General features: G+C 39.4%; 1 protein-coding gene across 2 annotated transcripts in view; it reads left to right on the top strand.

Annotated features, from left to right (window-relative positions):
• LOC138735951 (bactericidal permeability-increasing protein-like) overlaps positions 1–20,892 on the top strand; it is a 39,240-nt gene that overhangs the window by 9,921 nt on the left and 8,427 nt on the right. For both annotated transcript variants that reach the window (XM_069884648.1, XM_069884646.1), the window contains exons 5-14: positions 1,147–1,299; positions 9,007–9,070; positions 10,500–10,560; positions 10,643–10,734; positions 11,936–12,112; positions 16,153–16,212; positions 17,712–17,879; positions 18,522–18,589; positions 20,253–20,295; positions 20,509–20,572. In XM_069884648.1, coding sequence (XP_069740749.1) covers positions 1,147–1,299; positions 9,007–9,070; positions 10,500–10,560; positions 10,643–10,734; positions 11,936–12,112; positions 16,153–16,212; positions 17,712–17,879; positions 18,522–18,589; positions 20,253–20,295; positions 20,509–20,572 — 950 coding nt within the window. The remainder of the gene's footprint in view (positions 1–1,146; positions 1,300–9,006; positions 9,071–10,499; positions 10,561–10,642; positions 10,735–11,935; positions 12,113–16,152; positions 16,213–17,711; positions 17,880–18,521; positions 18,590–20,252; positions 20,296–20,508; positions 20,573–20,892) is intronic.

Genomic DNA, 20,892 nt, shown 5'->3' on the forward strand with positions numbered 1-20,892 from the left:
AGTATAAGATGAATAAAATCATTCTCCTTTCAGCCCCATACAGATTCCATAAAATCATTCACAATAGATCCACTTGATTTAACAAGGGTGCAATAAGATCGGTAAGACTGATCCTTTATGGGCTGATGAAATGTGAGACTTAGGATCAGCAAAGAAGTTGAGAAGGACCTGACTGAAGAAGACATGCACTAAATGGAAAAGGTTATCTCAAATTGACCGGACCCATATTAAAATCTATAACTGATATCAGGAGACTCTATTCACCCAGAGAATGGCAAGTACCTGGAAAATACTGCCAGAGAGAGTGGTTGAATCTGGGTCACTGATGGCCTTTAACAAGTGACAAGATGAACATTCAATTTCATAGGCATAGACTATAAACCAATTGCTGGGCAATGAGGTTAATACGAAAGGGTGCCAACAGGTCAGTGGGAATGAATTATCCATCTACATGCTGTGACACTTTGTCCTGACCTGTCAGTCTCTACTTTTTAATAAAGTATGGAAGTAGGATTCAATAGTTCACAAATTCGTATCAATTGACTTTTATGTTCTGTATTTATACACACAATTACTTAACCATTGATTTTTAAGAAAAACTACCTATCAAATCGTTTGTGCTATATCGTCTCCCAATCTAATTTATTTTCTGAGTACTATACATCAATATATCTAGATAATTATGACACAAGTTGATAACCATCTAGTTTTGATTGCTTGAAAAATTTGTTTCCCATCCTATTTTTCTGCCTTCCATCTGTTTTAGAATCCAGTCTCTAATATTCTACAATGGGTGGAAAACCTTGGGATTAATTTTACATGAGGAACTTTATTTAGCTATTGATGATTATGTTGTGTACCTATAATCAAATACTTCTGATGCAGAGATGTGTAGATGTATGGGACAAATGGTAAAATTCAGATGAAGAGAAAAACTGACCACATTTAGCAAGTTTGATCATTATTTTAGGATGAAGAAAACGATGTAAGATAATAAAGTAGTAGAGTTATAGGTGGCAGAATTATTAATTATTATGAAGTCACAAAGGTTCTTATTGACTTTCATTAACAACTAGTGACACATTTAAAATTAACTGTGGCAGTCGTACCGATTATTATTTCAATGTCTATTGCTTTTTTTTTAAGAAGGGATAAAGGAACCTTTAATCTGAACATAAATGATCTTTCAGCGGTATTCGCGGTCAGTGTTTCGATGGACAGTTCTCGGCCAATGATACGTTACAATCGCTGTGATGCAAGATTAGAAAATGTCGACCTTAAACTGCATGGAAGAGTCAGGTACGTTCTTTGTGTAGTCATAACCACTTAAACATATACAGCACAGAACAGGCCAATTTGGCCTAACTAGTCCATGCAGGAACAAATCCCCACCCTCCTAGTCCCACTGACCAGCACCTGGTCCATACCCCTCTAATCCTCTCCCCTCCATGTAATTATCCAGTCTTTCCTTAAATGTAAATAACATTCCTGCTTCAACCACCTCCTCTGGAAGCTTATTCCACATCCCAACCACCCTTTGCGTGAAGAAATTTCCCCTCATGTTCCCCTTATAATTTTCCCCCTTCAATCTCAAACCATGGCCTCTGGTTTGAATACCCCCCACTCTTAATTGAAAAAGCCTATCCACGTCGACTCTCTCTGTCCCTTTTAAAATCTTGAACACCTCCATCAAATCCCCCCTCAATCTTCTACGCTCCAGAGAAAAAAGCCCCAGGCTGCTCAACCTTTCACTAACTCAAACCCTGACATCCTGTCAACATTCTCATGCACTCTCTCTATTTTGTTTATATCCTTCCTATAATTTGGTGACCAAAACTGCACACAGTATTCCAAATTTGGCCTCACCAATGCTTTGTACAATTTCATCATAACATCCCAAACTCTTGAATTCAATACTCCGATTTATGAAGGCCAACATTCCAAATGCCTTCTTCACCACACCATCTATCTGAGTATCAACTTTGAGGCTACTATTTACCATCCCTTTGTTGATCTGCACCCCTCCATTGTCTACCATTCAATATATATGACCTATTTAGATTTGCCTTTCCAAAATGCAACACTTCACACTTATCCATATTAAATTCCATCAGCCATTTCTCAGCCCACTCCTCTAGCTTTCCTATATCTCTTTTTAAGCTATGGTAATCTTCCTCACTGTCCACAATACCACCAATCTTTGTATCATCTGCAAACTTAATTATCCAATTCACCACCCCTTCTTCCAGATCGTTAAGATATATAACAAACAATAGTGGATCCAGGACCGATCCCTGAGGAACTCCACTAGTCACCGGCCTCCAATTTGACAAACAATTTTCTACCACTACTCTCTGACACCTCCCATCCAACCATTGCTGAAATATTTCACTACCTCGTTATTTATACCTAATGCCTCCACCTTTTTTCCTAACCTCCTGTGGGGAACTTGTCAAAAGCTTTACTAAAGTCTAAATAGACATCCACAGCCTTCCCTTCATCAATCTTTTTTGTAACTCCCTCGAAAAACTCAATCAGGTTTGTTAAGCATGATCTACCCCTGACAAAACAATGTTGACTACTACCTATCAATCCCTGTTCTTCCAAATATTTGTAAATGCCATCCCTCAGAACACTTTCCATCAACTTACCCACCACAGACGTCAGACTCACAGGTCTATAATTTCCATGCATACATTTGGACCCTTTCTTAAACAGCAGAACAACATGAGGCACCCTCCAATCCTCTAGTACTACCCCCGTGACCAGTGACATCCTAAATATCTCTGTTAATGGTCCCACTATCTGTACACTAGTCTCCCTGAGTGTCCTTGGGAATACTTTGTCCGGACCTGGAGATTTGTCCACCTTTATCTTTTTTAACACAGCCATCACTACCTCCTCGGTTATCCTTATATGATTCATGACCTCTCCACTATTTTTTCTTTACTTCAACTGGTACAATATTTTTTTCCCTAGTGAATACCGAGGAAAAGAAATCATTTAAAATTTCCCCCATCTCTTCTGACCTCTCACATAGCCTACCCTCCCTATCTACAAGGAGTCCAATTCTATCCCTCACTAATCTTTTACTTTTAATGTACCTATAGAAACGCTTTGGATTTATTCTTACTCTGCCTGCCAAACCCTCTTCGTGCCTCTTTTTGGCCTTTCTAATTTCTTTCTTAAGATTTTTTCTACACTCCTTGCAGTCCTCTTTCAATTTCTCATCACCGTGCTGTTTATACCTCTTGTACACCTCCCTCTTTCTCCTAACCAAATTATTAATATTCCTCGAAAACCAAGGCTTCCTACGACTTCCAGCCTTTCCTTTGATCCTCACTGGGACATATCTACTCTGTATTCTCAAAATTTCTTCTTTGAATATTCTCCATTTTTCATTTACATCCTTTCCTGAAAAAATCATTTCCCATTCAATACTCCCCAAATCCATTCTTATTCCTTCGAAATTTGCATTTCTCCAATCCAGAACCTCAACTTTAGGCCCTTCTTTGCTCTTCCCTAAAACTACCCTAAAACTAATAGAGTTGTGATCACTAGACCCAATTTGTTCTCCAACATTAACCTCAAACACCTGGCCTATCTCGTTCCCTAACAGGAGATCCAGTATTACACCGTCCCAAGTCGATTCCTCTACGTATTGATTAAGAAAACTATATTGTACACATTTGACAAACTCTAGCCCATCCAGCCCTCTTACTGTATGGGTCTCCCAATCAATGTGAGGGAAGTTAAAATCTCCCATGATCAATACCTTATGTTTATTACACATATATGCTATCTCCTTACAAATTTGTTTTTCCAATTTTCTTGGCCCATTTGGTGGTCTATAATACACTCCCATTAGTGCCCTCATGCCTCCTCCACCCCTCAATTCCACCCAAACATCCTCACTGGACGATCCCTCCAAACCATCCTGCCACCTCACGGCAGTAATGTCCTCCTTAACAAGCAGAGCAACTCCTCCCCCCTTTTTTTTTTTTACCCCCTGTTCTATCACATCTAAAACATTTGTATTCTGGAATATTTAGTTGTCAGTCCTGTCCCTCCTGTAACCAGGTCTCACTAATTGCCACAACATCATGATTCCAAGTGCCAATCCATGCTCTAAGCTCATCTATCTTATTCACTATACTTCTTGCATTAAAGTACATGCATTTCAGAGAATGACCCTCAAATATTCCTTTTTCTATCTTTTACCTTAACCTCCATCCTTCCTTTGTTATCTTTATCATTCTTAACTAGGTGGCCAAGCACCCTAGACACTCTGCTCCCCACCCCCCGACCAAACTAGTTTAAACCCACCCACACAGCTCTAGCAAATCTGCTTGCCAGGATATTGGTCCCCCTACAGTTCAAGTGGAGTCCATCCATTTTGTACAGGTCCGACTTTCCCCAGAAGAGATCCCAATGATCCAAAAATATCATTCCCTGCACCAGCTCTTTACCCACGCATGGCACCAGCAGCAATCCAGAGATTACTACCTTAGAGGTCCTGTTTTTTAACTTCCTGCCTAATTCTGTCTTCCTGTTTCAGGACCTCATCCCCACTTCTAACTAAATCATTGGTCCCACATGGACCACGACTTCTGGCTGCTCACCTTCCCCTTGCAGAATTCTGTGAACTCGTTCAGAGACATCCCTGACCCAAGCACCAGAGAGGCAACAGACCAACCTGGATCCCCTATCTCGTCCAACAAACCTCCTATCTGTCCCTCTGACAAGTGAGTCCCCAACCACAATTACCCTGTTCTTATCCCCTTCTGAACCTCAGGGGCAGCCCCTGTGCCAGGGACCTGACTTCCACGACTCATCCCTGGTAGGCTGTTCCCCCCAGCAGTATCCAATGCTGAATACATGTTGCTGAGGGGCACTTCCCCAGGGGTACTCTGCACTGGCACTCTCCCTCCTTTCCTTACAGTCACCCAATTCCCTGACTCCTGCCTTCTAGGGGTGACTGTCTCCCTATAACTCCTCTCTATCACTGCCTCTACTTCCCTTACGATCCTCAGTTCATCCAATTGCAACTCAAGCTCCCTAACACGGTCGCTCATGAGTTGCAATTGGATGCACCTTTTGCAGGTGAAGTCGTCAGGAACAGCTGTGCTGTCTCTGACTTCCCACATCCCACAATTGGAGCACTTGACTACCCCAGCTGACTCCATTAGCTCCTTTCTTAATATATATAGGTTATTTAAAAGAAAAACTAAACAAATAATACTAAAAGAATAACCATAAAGTAGCTGCAATCAACATCCATGTAATACATGATAAATACATTGACCTGCACCTCGACCACAGCCCTCCATACCCTTCCCATCCATATACCTATCCAAATTTTTTATAAATGATAAAATTGAGCCCGTATTCACCACTTTAGCTGGCAGTTCATTCCACATTCTCACCACTGTCTGCATGAAAAGGTTCCCCCTAATATTCTCTGAAACATTTGGTGGTGATAGGGGAGGGGGGTGTGTGCAGTCTTGTGGGCCAGAAGGGCTTAAAAATTTTAAATTTTTTAAAAATGTATATAAAAAAGATAACATCTCATCTTTCATTTTTAATCTATCTCCTCTAGTTCTTGTCTCACCTTACTTCAGTGGAAAAAAAAACCTGCTTGCCTTTACTCTATCAAATCTCCCCTCATGCTTCTATGCTCCCATGAATTAAGTCCTAACCTTCTTAACCTTTCCCTGTAACTCACTTCCTCAAGTCCAGGCTGTAATGTTTCTTTTATTGCAATAAAGAAACTTGGGTTCTTTTAAAACAACTATATTATCTAAAGTACACACACAACTATGTGGAAGCATCCATCTTGAATCCAACCCAAATTGCCACAAACTAGTCTGACTCCCTCTAGTGGTCAGGAGGATCTCTAGCATTCTATCGTTACATCCTCTTTCAGATGTTTAACAACATGGTACACGAATACATTTTAATTTACAGTTCAACACAAGCATAAACACAACACCAGCAGCACAAACTTTTAAAGTATGCAGTTCTTTTTAGAGATTCAGTCTGTCGGGTGCTTTGTTAATGCATGTGGATCTTCTTAACACAGTTGCTTCTGTCAGTTCTGCTGGTCCATGACTGTCAAGAATTGGTGATGTTTCCTCTGTTGCTGTGCAGGCTGGATCTTCTGCATTTGTCTGTTGCATTTCATCTTCTGTTCTGAAAGTGTAGGATATTGCATTTATATCCTCCAGAACAGTGGTCTTTTTGTCCCAAGTGTTGGAATCTCTCAGTGTCACTGTGTCATATTGTGCCAATAGCCCTAACGTTGTTGCTGACTTGTCAATTTGCTTTTTGTCTCCATTGCAGATGCTTTGGTTTCCATTTGACACATTTGTTCTTGTTTGGGTCTGTAGAGTAGGGAAGTGTTGTGCATAGTCTATATCCCATCAGAAGCTGTTGTGGGTGACATGCCATGTTCAAGTAGCAAAGCTCTATAAACTCAATAGTGCTAGATACGGATCTGAGCCACTGGCTAGTGTTTTCTTGAGATACTGATTGACTGTGGATGCAGAGAACTTGTCAAAAATCATACTCTTCTGCAAAGTTCTGGAATTATCTACAGCTGTAGCATGATCCATTGTCACTGTAGACAATTTGAGGAATTCCATGTCTTGCAAAGATCGATTTCATATATTTGTTCACACAAGCAGCAGACATGTTAGGAAGCAGTGCAATCTCTGGATAGTTCAATAGGTAGTCAATAACCAGCAAGTAATTCTTTCCATCCATGTGGAACAGATCAGTCCCAACTATTTCCCATGGTTCTGTTGATCATGGATTCCTTTGCCTGCTTTGTGTAATGTTTCAAACCGGTCTCACAGCTGGAAACCACCCTGTCAAGGTCAGCATTTATCCCTGCTGGCCAATAAACAGCAGTTCTTGCTCTCCTCTTGCATTTTTCCATTCTATGGTGCCCCTCATGCACCCTTTTCAGCATCTCTTGTCACAGTGATGGAGAAATGATAATTCTGCTCTGGTGTTATAGTATGGCTGACATTAACCTCTAGGCCATCCTTCAATCAGATTCTTGATGACCTTCTGTAGAACTGTGACCTTTTCTGTTTCAGCTGCAATCTGCTTGGATTTCATGTCAGATACGGGAAGCGATTCAGTGATCAGGTTCATGTGGAGATTCACATCTGTTTTTGTGGAATTCTCATTATGTGCTTCACTCTGTATCATTGCCCTGGATAACGCATCAGCTAACACATTAGGTTTCCCTGGTCCTCTTGACTAGGCTTACATTTTCACATGCTTTGTCACCCAGCAATGATTCATGTCCATCTGGGACTACTGTGAACCTGAAGAGGTGCTTTTTATCTTTATCTTTCATCTTGAGTTTACATGTACCTTTCGTGTTGATGCTCTGTCCATTGTAGGCTTTAAGCTGTACAGGATATATGGCTTTATCTTCATTGCCCTAATGTCACACTCGTGGTGCAGAGCTAATTCATTGGTGTGGCATATCTTCATAGCTCCAGTTAAGGTTGCTCTGTCTCTCACAGAAACCTCTCTCTCACTTTATCAATAATCCTGAACACAATTTGATCATGGATCATTACATTTTGCAGCAATGCAAAATTGCATATTGTTGCTTTTAATTTCAAGTCCGTTTAAAAAAAAAAGCTCTCTCCCTGCAGTTGCATGCGTGAGTGAAACATGTAGCTCTCGAACATTTCATTTCTCTTTGGTAAACAGTGTTCATCAAACATCTCAATAACCTTTTTGAATTTGCCCTGGTCTTCTGCCTCAGCAAAAACAAATGTATTGAAAACCTCTAGTGCTTGAGGTCCCACCAAGGTAAATGGCAGTGCAATCTTCCATGCATCAGGTTTGCTATAGAGTCCAATGGCTTGCAGGTACAACATGAATCTTTGTTTAAGCAACCTCTGCTCATGGTCAACATTTTCAGTCCAATTGACAGCATCAGGAGCCTTTACACACTTGATTTCTCTGCTGATATCGACTGATTCTCACTCTGCACACTCCTGTTTTTTTTTCTGCATCTTCCACTTCTGGTACCATGTGATATTTCTTTTATTGTAATAAAGAAACTTTGGTTATTTTAAAATATCTATACTCTGTTTGCTAAAGTACACACATGACTGCGTGGAGGCATCCACCTTGAATCCAACTCAAGCTGCAACAAACAAGTCTCTGACTCCCTCTAGTGGTCAGAATGATCACTAACACTATCATTACACAGGCAACATCCTTGTAAATTTCTTTTCAATCTTATTGATATCTTTCCTGTAGTTAGGTGACCAAAACTTTACAGTATACTCCAAGCTTGGCCTCTCCAATGTTTAAACAACTTCACTACAAGATTCTAATTTCAGACCTCAGTACTTTATTTTATAAAGGCCAAAGTGCCAAAAGCTCTCTTTATGACCCTAACTACCTTTGACACTATTTTCAGTAAATTATGTATCTGTATTCCAAAATCCCTCTGTTCTACTGCATTCCTCATTGCCCTTCCTTTTACCATGTCTACATTGGTTAGTCCTCCCAAAGTACAGCACCTTGGGACCATAACACTGGTGCCTTTGGATTTACTGAAATAAATAATTTGCTCCTCGTCATCCATTCATAGAACCATAGAGCATTACAGCACAGAAACAGGCCCCTTTGGCCAAACTATTTTTATGCCTAGTCGCACTGACCTGCATCCAGTCCATACCACTCCATATCTCCCCCATTCCCATAATACTTACAGACTTAATGATTTTAATGAACTCCTGAATAATTTCCCTCTTCTTCCCAACATCAATACCATCCCAATGTCCTCCCTTTGAATTTAGGGACATGTTAGGAGAAAAACTGGATGATGAGACATGCTTTGGGAAATAACCATCAATTTTACTGCAATGTGACAAAACATTATAGCACTTGATACCAATTCCATCCTTTCCAATCAATCTGTGGATGGACCATGTTACTCCAAATAATGCCAGCATCTTTCTTTTAAAGTTGGATTTACAATCTATTCATTGACAAAGTGAAAGATAAAATTCATCAAATTGTTCCTCAAAAGGTAAGCTCAGAGATTCTTAACTTTCTCAGACAGTTTAAAATACTAATCAACACCTGAGGAAACTATTGTAGTCGACTATTAACAACTGTTGTAGTTGTTCACACATATCTCTGCAATAACGAATGAATATTACAGGAGGTAAAAGAGACTGCAGACTGTAAACTGAAGCAGAAAAAACTGAACTGCTGGAAAAACTCAACGGGTCAGGCAGCATCCATGAAAGATTAGCACTGGTAGTCATTTCAAATCAAGATCCTGCATCAAAAATGAGTGAACTGAATTAAAGTTAAGAAAACAGGTTATCATAAAATGTGAATTTAAAATCCTAGAAATGTAGAAATAAAACCACGAGAGATTGAGGAATTGAAATTTATGGGGAACTGTCATAGAAGGGGAGTAAGAGGACAGAACAGATGATATTGAATGACAGAGCAGACTTGAGTAGCTCCTATTTTCTGAGTTAATGATTTTCTTCCTAGAATAGTAATCTAAAGAATGTGATGAAATCTAACAGAAAATGATTATGGTCCAGATTTGCCGATGCAACAGGAGAATGTAAGGAAGGAATTTAGGGTTTCCTAAACATTATGAATAGACAAAATTATTACAGATGGAAATAATGTGGATAACTCTAAAATTATCCACATTGATAAGAAAAGCAGAAATGCAGATTTTCTTTAAAATTATGATTCAAGGGTTCAGAATGTGAATCATAAACATATGCATTACAAAGAGAAATTATGAAAACAAATGATGGGTTAGCCTTTAATGCAAAAGGCCAAAGATGTTTTTTTCTGCAGTTACCTAGAATCTTGATGAGGCCACAATGGGAGTTATACAATTTTGGTCTTTTTATCCAGTGAACTAGATTGATTCCCAAAATGGAAGGGCTTTTCTCAGAGGAGAAATTAAATGCAACAGGCCAGCATTTCTCATGTTTGAAAAAGATCATTTGATTAACTGTTTAAATGGTTTGGCAGAATAGATGCAAACAGGATATTTTTCCTATCTAGAAAGGCCAAAACTTTTTTTTTTAAAGATTTTTTTTCCTTAAGCTTTTGGAATTATTGACCCTGGAAATCTGTGGATGCTTAGCTATGAAGTACTGTTCATCTAAGATGGGAATGATTAAATTTTGAGGGTTGTTGTGAAATTGAACTTTGGTTTGGAAGATGAAGCTAGTGGAAAAATCAACAGAGCCACAGAAATGGTTGTCCTTTTCTCATCTTTTATACTCTTAAATCCCATCTCATATTGAGAATTTGAATTACCGGTAATTTAACCAGAAATCTTCAGGTCGGTTTGCTGTGTAAAAAAAAAAATTTGACTGGTTTATTAATGTCTTCTGGAGAAAGTAATCCTGCTACTCTTGCTTCGTTTTCATTCACCTTTTGACATTTTAATGCTTTATTATTTATTTATTTTATAGTTGTGTTCCAAATTTAGCAAAATGGTTGGAGAGCTTGAAGCCTTCATCCAGAAGCAGGCAGGTAGGTGCTCATAACATCAGGAGCAAGAAATATTCGCTTATGGCACTGTGGATTTAACAGTGTCTGTTGTTTTGTCCCATAGTTTCGTGGCAACTGGACAAGTACGTTGAATTTGATTATTCTTTGGTTGGAGAACCAGAGATTACAACTGATTTCATTGATTTTCCCATTAAGGTACAGTCGTCACTCTGATAAAAGTCATTAATTTATATATAGTTATGTTTCTCCAAGCCTTTATTTCTAAACACAGAAGTATTTTACTTGTATATTTTCAGTAGCGATTTCTGATTAGTGAGGTTTTTTTTTCCCAAAAGTACACATAATAAAATCTTCAATAACACAATACATTAAACTTTTAGACATTAGTGAGTTGAGTTTGTGGTCACAACCCTGGTCACAATAATCCTTCTGCTTTTATTTTCTGATGTCCAGAAATACAGGGCCTCTTTGAAATCAAAGGGCAATGTTTGCTAAAGAGCCAGTGACATCTTTTAAAAAAATAATTTTCACTTCTGTAAATAGCTATAGATGAACTCTTGTTCTAAATTCCTGTACGGATTGACTTTGTGACTCAGGGTCCATTGGCTGGGGGCAGCCATCTTAATTTCTGTGCACATGCGCCAGTCGTCAGTTGGCGCTTGCGCAAAAGGTTCACTTAGTCTCTTCTTCCAAATTCCGACCGAGAAATTAATCTGTCTAAAGGTGTGCATACTGGCAATGCAAACAGGCAAAGTTGTAAAGTGGTCTGGTGCTCCTTGTGTAAGAGGAGCTCCACTCCTGCATGGCAAACTCATTCTAGATTGTATGACACAGAGTGCTGCATGTTAAATACCAGACCTGCACACTCAAACATACCCAAAGGCTTTTCTCTCCCATTGCAGAACTAGCAGGGGAAACCAAGGTGGCTGCAGAATGCAAGGGTAGCATTTTGCAATTGAAAGAGACTCTACATTGACGAGGATCAAAAGCTCACCCAGAAGATTAATTTGGGATTTGTGAATGAGGTGGCAATTTTGAGGGGTGGTATCGCGGGTTGAAGTTTTTGTCTCGTCTTTGCTCATTGAGTGACGACAATGTGATCAGATGTGTGTCTGATGTAATATGTTGCTCAGATTATATAATCTGAGAAAATTGTATTGTCTGGCCTATTTAGACATGCATGGCAGGCAAGACTATGTAAAGTATAAGAAAACAAAACTAGTGCAATGGAATATGAATATGTGTTGAATAGTGAGAATCTACAGGTGATGAAAAGATTAATTTAAAGGTGACAATTCTATTGAACACTATTCCATGTTTTCTTGTAATATATTTTTGTGTATTATTGAAAGTACCGCCATCAAAGTAATCACTGAAAATTTTCCCCAATGTCCAGGGTGAATTATATGATGTTGAGCACCATACAGAGGCTCCATTCTCTGCAAAGTTGTTTAACCTAGCAAACATCACAGACCAGATGCTTGTCCTCGGACTCTCTGATTACTTTTTTAACACAGGAAGTTTTGCATACTTTAGGGCTGGAGCTTTACAAGTCAACATCACAGATGACATGGTAAGTGAATCATATCACAAATTATACTGATTGGAAGGAAAAGCACTGCAGTTAATCAGAACAAAACAGGAAATGCAAGGTGAAATATCAAGTCATGGATTGTCTTTGAATATGGATTTTATCAGCCCTTCATTATCCGCTAATCTATCATGTATGATTTTCTCACCCATAGTCCTTTCATGATTAACTAAGAAAAGTGTAGTCTTGATATGAATCTCTCCAACAGTTGTGAAGTAAAATAGTAAAATGAAAACAATGAACCTAATTCGACAGAAACAGTTATCAACACGACCAGAATGTCCAGGCCTTAATGAAAATTCTGAATAACAGATTAAATTCTAGCCATGTTAGCTCGCTTTGCTTCAACATAGTTATGGAAAAGGATAAAAACACTCAAAATGGGTAAGTGCTTAAATGGGGAAGGGCTAATTATGAAGGGATGAGGTAGGAACTAGTGAAAGTAAATTGGAAACCGATGTTTAAGGGTGAAAACACAAAAGTAATGTGGAGGAAGTTTGGGGACCACTTGTGCTGGGTTCAAGATAGGTTTGTCCCAGTGGGACAAGGAAAAGATGGTAGGGAAAGGGAACCGTGGCTGACGAAGCAGGTCAGGCAACTTGTCATGAGGAAGAAGGAAGCATACATTAGATACAGGAAGCAGGAAGGGCTCATGAGAAGTATATGGAAGCCAGGAAGGAGCTTAAGAAAGGATTTAGGAGAACCCAAAGGGGGGGGCATGAGAAAGCCTTGGCATGTAGAATTAAGAACTCCAAGGTGTTATATGCATATGTGAAGAACAGAAGGATGATGAGAATGAAGGTGGGGATGCAAAAAGGATAAAGGATTCAACATGTGCCTGGAGGCAGAGGAGATTGGAGAGGTCCTAAATGAATACTTTGTGTCATTCACAAGAGAAAAGGACCTTGATCATTGTGAGATCAAAATTAAACAGGCCTGTGTGCTGGAAAATGTGGAGATTTAAGTACGAGGAAGTGTTGATTCTTCTTAAAAACCATCAAGATTGATAGGTTCCCGGGGCCAGACACAATATACCTCAGGCTGCTGTGTGGTGAAAGAGATAGCTGGGGCAATAACTATGATCTTTGAATACATTTTGGCCATAGGAAAGGTGCTGGAGGATCAGAGAACGGCAAATGTAGTCCCCTTGTTTAAAAAAGTAATAGGGAGGACCCTGGGAATTATAGACCGATCAGTCTTGCGTCAGTGGTGTGCAAATTAATAGAGAGGATTCTTAAGGATAGAATCTGTGAACATTTGGAGAAATACAGTCTACTGAACGATAATCAGCATGGCTTTGTGAGGGGAAAGTCGTACCTCACAAGTTTGAGTTTTTTTGAGGTAACAAAAGAAATTGATGATGGTAAGGCAGGAGATGTGGTCTCCATGAATGTTAGTAAAGCATTTGACAAGATCCCCCACAAGAGACTCAGCCAGAAAGTCATGAGGCACAGAATCAGTGGAACCTTGGCTGTGTGGATAAAAAAAATTGGCTTACAAGAGAAAGCAGAGAGTAGCAGTGGAAGGAAAGTATTCTGCCTGTAGGTCAGTGACTAGTGGAATGCTGCAGGAATCTGTTCTAGGACCCCTGCTCTTTGTGATTTTTATAAATGACCTGGATGAAGAGGTAGAAGGATGAGTCAGTAGGTTTGTGGATGACACCAAGGTTGGAGGAGTTGTGAATGGAGTGGAAAGTTGTCAAAAGTTACAAGAGGATATAGACAGGATGCAGAGTCGGGCAAATGGATTTCAATCTGGATAAGTGTGAGGTGATGCATTTTGAAAGGACTAACCAGAAGGCTGAATGCAGGGTTAATGATCGGTTACTTAAGAGTGTGGATCAAAGAATAGAAGTAGACTAGAAAGACGGGCGGCACACTGAAATTTTCTTTTCCTTTTATCATTTTTTAATTGTTTTTAGTTGTTTAATTTTCAAAGTTCTGAGGGGAGGGAAGGAAATTACAAGTAAGCTGGCAGAGAATTTGTATCTGAAAAGTGAATTATACTAAGAAAGTGTAAATACATCAAAAAGGATTTTTTTTTCTCCCAGATGTGATACTATTGTCTGTTTTGTAAAAATTGAAAAGTAACATTTCAGAGAAAAAAAAGTGTGGATGAACAGAGGGACCTTGGGGTGCAAATCCATACATCCCTCAAGGTCGCTGCACAGGTTGATAGGAAAGTTAAGAAGATCTATAGGATGCTGGGATTTATTAATGGGGGATTGAATTCAGGGGAAGAGAGGACATGTTACAGCTCTACAAATCTCTGGTATGACCACACTTAGAGTATTGTGTTCAGTTCTGGTCACATCACTATAGGAAGGATGCAGAAGCTACGGAGAGGGTGCAAATGAAATTTACCAGCATGTTGTCCAGATTGGAAAATAAGTCTTATGAGGCAAGGTTAGCAGAGTTGGGACTTTTCTCTTTGGAGTGTAGGAGGATGAGAGGAAACTTGATAGAGGTCGACAAGATTATGAGAGGCATAGATAGGGTGGACAGCCACCACTCAATTCCCAGGGCAAGATCATCAAATACCAGAGGACACGTATACAAGGTAAAGGGAGGGAGGTTTTGGGGAGACAGAAGGGGTAAGGTTTTTTTTATATAAACACAGAGTTGTGGATGCCTGGAATTCCTTACTGGGGCTGGTGGTGGAGGCTAAAACATTGCGGGCATTTAAGAGACTTTTAGACAGATGGATGAGAGAAAATAGAGGGTTAAAGGATAGGGAGGGTTTAGTACTTTTTTTTAAGGAAGGAATATTTGGGTCGGCACAACATTGAGTGCCGAAGGGCCTATACTCTGCTTTGATAAATATGTGCATCCTGCCAAGCAAGTTACTCTACGATGTCAATCCTCTACTGTTTAAAAAAAAACCTCTGCTGGAGGAACTCAATGAGTCAAACATCTTCTGCAGTGGAAAAGAAATTATTGACAATTTGAGTCGAGACACTATCAGGATTTTCCTGTGGAGTTTCAATACACTCCTGACTAAAGTAAAAACAAACACATGTTTAAGTAATAGCTGATCCACCTGACAGAGATACTTCATGTGCAATTACAAATTTTTTATTATTCTTCATATTTCTAAGTAAGATTGAGGATCTCTGCACAGAAGCTGGCTGAACTTTTTGACTGCATCTACTATTCTCTTTCCACCAACTGCAGTGTTTTGTTATTCAGATCCATCATTCTTTTAACCACCTCGACTTGCATCTTCTCCAGATGGTTGAATTGCAACCATGCTCATGCATGGCATCAGCAACACTTGTTTCATGCATTCTCTCTTGGTTTTTACATTAGCTCAGACTCTCCAGTGTTCTCTCCATCCCTCCCCCTGTATGCAACAAATAACATGTTTCATGTCCTAATTCTGATGGAAAGCATTGATCAGAAACAATAACTATATTTTTCTCTCCGCCGATGCTGGCCTGACAATGCTTTCCTTAAATTGAACAATCTTTGTGAAATAATTAACTTGTTGGATTTAATTTCAAAGCTTCTGCATGCATTCTATATTAGTTTATAGATGTTAATGCCAAAGAACTATTGAAGAGCACAAAAAAGAATATCTACCAAAAATCTAACAGTAAAATTAATTTTAAATGAAGGAGTTCATGCAAATGATTAATTAAGATTATTGAATTTAAGGGATAGATTTTTTGCTAGAAGCCAAGAATCTATTAATCTAAATTTGACCTATTATATTGTTGATGTAGAAATCCATTTTTCTCTATCCAAGATGAATCTCTAAATTTAGTATTTAGTCTATTTTGACATGATGCATTATCAAACTAATGTGCCAGGCATATCTTAATGTGACTTAATTATAGTCATTTCTATTCAACAGCACCACTGCACCTTTAAAAGGAATATTTCATCCTTGAGGATAATTGATTGCCAAAAAATATTGGGGTCAGAAACTTAATGAAGTATCATGACCAAAGGAATTCCTTCAGAAAGCTTAAGCAAGTTTAATATTCAGATGGATATAACATTTTTCCATTCCATTTTCAGATTTCCAAGTACACACCATTTCATCTCAGCACATCCAGTTTGGGAATGCTGTTACCCAAGGTAATGAATGCCAATTTATGTGACAGGCGATGTGAATTATTTATATGCATCTAGTCAAGGGCATCATCGTTTATTATATTTTCTGGATGAAATAATCTCACTTAAACAATTAGAGAACGAATTACATTATCCATGCAGTTTGTATATCATGTACATTCACTTTTGCGAAAGTGAGATCAAGTGAAATGCGATAGGCCACAGATGCTGTGATTATAGTAAACGCACCAAAATGCTGGAGGAACTCAGCTGGACTTTTCAGCATCTATAGGAGTCAAGATACTGTATATTGTCAATGTTTCGGGCCTGAGCCCTTCTTCTAGGGGAAAAGAAAATCAGAAAAGGTAGAAACAGGATATATCAGAAAGTCTCAGAATTCAAACAATGAGGGAGGAAACAAGACCAACAAAAGGTGCTAATTGGATATGATAAGACATTAGGTAGAATTTATCATGTCTATGTGAAAGGAGTAAAGGAATGGAGAAAGGATGGGGAAGAAGGGAAAAAAATGATATCAAGTCATAAGAATTCAGAAATATAATGCTGTTAAAGTTATTATATATAAAAAAAATAAAATCCAGTTCATTACATAAAGCAAAATAACATACAAGTTGTTTCCTAGATTGTCGACCTCATGCCCACGATTAAAAATATTATGGGTTCAATCCCACTCAAAACCAAGCATTTAATATATTTTTCATTGATGCTACATCATTAGAGATGCAATGTTTAAATGAGAACATTCGCTTTCCTCATGATCAGTGGACTATTATAGATTTCTAACTGAAAACAAGAAAGTCTTCCCTAAGCAACTATCCCCTCTCAGATCCATATTCTGAATGCTGCTGTATAGGACGATCCAGCTTACAATTTTCACCTTAAAATCATGGTCATCCTATACAATGTGCCTAAACTTCTTAGATTGAGGACGTAGCCGCAAAACGCTGCCTCCATCCTCCTGCCTGCTCCGATGCAATCTAGTGCAAGCCCTGTTGGTTATTTGCGAAGTCTCCACATTCCTCAGCAGGGTCCATCCACTTTAAACAGCCAGCTACAGGAGCTTACAGAGGTTTATTTTAAAATATCCAAATAAAATTTAAACCTTTAAATGATCATTTGTTATTAAAATCTTGTGATTTGCTTTTAACTGCATCCATTGGTCAGTGGTAAGTGCCAGATTTTGGAGGTTCATTTCATTCAAAGGGCATTGCTCAAGATCAGTATATTAGATGGAAATTCTGGGGTGTCCAATACATATGGGATACAATATACAGTTATACAAACCATCCTTTTCAGTGAAGGTTGGAGAAGACTTGATGAGATCAAATTTCATTACTGAAACTATGATGTGATGCAAGTGGCCACTTTAGGACTCTGACATTCATTTTATCTTTGAAATACTTGATTTAGCACCGCCTAGAATATTCCTGGACACATAGATTTAATAATAGACTAGCGTACATCTTATTTGTCCATTATAATATGTCCTTAACTTCCTCCAGGTGGCAAAGATGTACCCCAACCTACTAATGAAAATTGTGGTGCATGCGGAAAAGCCACCAGTTGTGAAGCTCATCCCAGGAAAATTTGCTTCCAATCTATTTTTTGCAACCGATGTATATGTAATCCTTCCGAACAATTCCTTAGCAGAGCTATTCCTGTTGAGTATTGTAAGTACCTTTGTTTTTTTTAGATAATTAAGTTAAATGGAAAGTATGTGAAAGGTTGAAAGAAATGGATCAGAAAATAAATTATACAGTCTACACAATTATACAGTAACTTTTATGGGAAGCTATCACCATGTGTTACCATGTGTGAGTGTGATAAAGGAAATATTAGCTGCTAAATAGTTCACAGAAAGAAACCACCAATTTCAAAGTGACAATTACCAGAGAAACTTGGCAGGACTATTTATTGGCTGTCCATCAAAATCATCTCCACGTTCATTTCCATTCACTGTTGAGCAGATCAGACCAGTACTGAGAGTAACATTCAGTTTGTAGTTCATTTATGCTCTTTCTTAACTTTTAACAAAACCTAACATCAACATCAGGAAAGGCAGCCCCACTGAATACTCACAGGAAGTCTGATGGCAAAGTGATAGGTATAGTTTTACAAATTGCACAAGACCTCCTTCTATCCTGTCTGCCAGCAATTTGGTCTTTTACAGTTCAAAACTCCATTCTGAATCCACTATAGTTACAATACCTTTGTTCAATACAAATTGAAAATGTCAAGGGAATTTACGTTACTTTATTTGTAAACAAATTCATGTGCTGATATTATTTTGATACAATTTGTGTCTACCACAGACGGCCAGTGTGTATGGACAAATGTATATTTCAGAGGGAGAACTGCATGGATCAGTGTCTCTAGACAGGTAAGAACTGAAGAAATCTATTTTCTATTTTTGTAAGCAGGTCCTAGTCTTATTCAAATCTGGCTCCTAACTCAAACATGAAATGATTTGCAAAGTTAAAAGCAAATAGCTCTTTGGAAATGTTACTTACATCAATGTGAAGCATATTTCAGAAAACTTTAAAGACCTATTTGCTTTCAAAATGTTCAGTTTCCATCTTTCTTTATAAAAACATTAAAGGTATGTCAGTTTTTCAGGACTCTGATGTGGATCAGGACAAATTGTTTATACCCTGTTCATGGTCTGATCAATTACAAGAGATGGTCCCTAAATATCTCAGGTGTTGCGTATATAATGCCTATAAATAACCCTGTAATATCTCCAATCTTTAGAGTCAGAAAAAGAAATGTAAACAAACAATTTGTATCAGATTGGACCACCCATCACCAAATATTTTGAAATTATTAAAAAATTTATCATGTACATCCTAAATGATGGATTTTTTTTTAATTAAAAAGGCTTACATATTTCTGCCCAACATCAAAATAATTTCTGTTCCTCTGGGTGTATGGCTTGCTTTTGCATAGAGATGCCACATTCCTGAAGCTCCAACATCCCTCCCATTCCCCTTGATCTATGTTCAAACTAACTGCTGTGCAGAACTGTTCAATGTCCAATGATAGAGTGAATGGGAGAAAGGACTTATTAGGGACAAAAATTCCAAGAACCCTACACAAGATGCTTTGAGTTTTGAGACTATAGAAACATGCAGAATTATGCATTATGCCCACATCCCAACCTCAGTCCCTAATTAGCCCACTCTATTCTTTGTTTGGTGCTAAGTATTATTTTCCAATTCATGAAGGGATAGCATTTGTGTTTCAGCTGCCGTCATTGCAACTCTTAAGAGGTGGCTCCAGGGGATGGGCGAGGTGGCTCCAGGGGATGGGCGAGGTGGCTCCAGGGGATGGGCGAGGTGGCTCCAGGGGATGGGCGAGGTGGCTCCAGGGGATGGGCGAGGTGGCTCCAGGGGATGGGCGAGGTGGCTCCAGGGGATGGGCGAGGTGGCTCCAGGGGATGGGCGAGGTGGCTCCAGGGGATGGGCGAGGTGGCTCCAGGGGATGGGCGAGGTGGCTCCAGGGGATGGGCGAGGTGGCTCCAGGGGATGGGCGAGGTGGCTCCAGGGGATGGGCGAGGTGGCTCCAGGGGATGGGCGAGGTGGCTCCAGGGGATGGGCGAGGTGGCTCCAGGGGATGGGCGAGGTGGCTCCAGGGGATGGGCGAGGTGGCTCCAGGGGATGGGCGAGGTGGCTCCAGGGGATGGGCGAGGTGGCTCCAGGGGATGGGCGAGGTGGCTCCAGGGGATGGGCGAGGTGGCTCCAGGGGATGGGCGAGGTGGCTCCAGGGGATGGGCGAGGTGGCTCCAGGGGATGGGCGAGGTGGCTCCAGGGGATGGGCGAGGTGGCTCCAGGGGATGGGCGAGGTGGCTCCAGGGGATGGAAGGCATTCCTGCTCTGAAACGCTGTCTGCTAAAACAATATATAACTGTTTGTTCTGCATGTCATTGCAGATTCATTACAATTTTCTGAAGAATTCCATTGCTGAAAGAGTTTACCATTTTGTGACATTTGTGTCTTTTCCTTGCAAAATTGAATTATTAAAAATCCTTTTTATTTTTAAATTAGTCTGGACCTGGTATTGGAAAAATCCAAAGTGGGAACTATTCCTGTAAGTGTCTATAGTCACTTTGAGTGACACAATTACTGCTTTAAACTTATGCTCATATGAAAATAAAAGACTAAGCAACTTTTGAGTGTCAAATTAACAACCAATCAAGTCACAGGCTATTTACAACAGTGAATTAGTCTTAAAGGAACAATGAATGGAAAACATTAAACATAGATAAATGTTAAATTAATTTTGACTCTAATTTGCTCCAAGACAAAATCAATGAAAGAAATGCTGATTCTGGAGCTAGAGAAGATGCTGATTCCAAAGATAAATGGTATGTCTGCCTAAAGATCCAAACCTGTCTTTATGGTTTATATCTGTACTGTTTTAACAGCTCAAATGTTGACTGTGTGGAGACTGCAATTCAGTTAGCCATTGTTGCTGATGAGGCCAAATACCGTTGTGTCATCTGCAAACTTAATGACACTGTTGAAGCTGGATCTAGTGATGCAGTTGTGGGTCAGTAACATGAACAGGAGCTGGATGAGAACACAGCCCTGAGGTGCGCCAGTGCTCAGTGTGACTGTTCTCAACGTTCTGCAACCGACCTGGACAGACTGCGGTCTTTCCATTAGGAAGTCTAGAATCCAGTTA

Source organism: Narcine bancroftii, chromosome 6, assembly GCF_036971445.1.
Source record: "Narcine bancroftii isolate sNarBan1 chromosome 6, sNarBan1.hap1, whole genome shotgun sequence".
Classification (NCBI taxonomy): Eukaryota; Metazoa; Chordata; class Chondrichthyes; order Torpediniformes; family Narcinidae; genus Narcine; species Narcine bancroftii.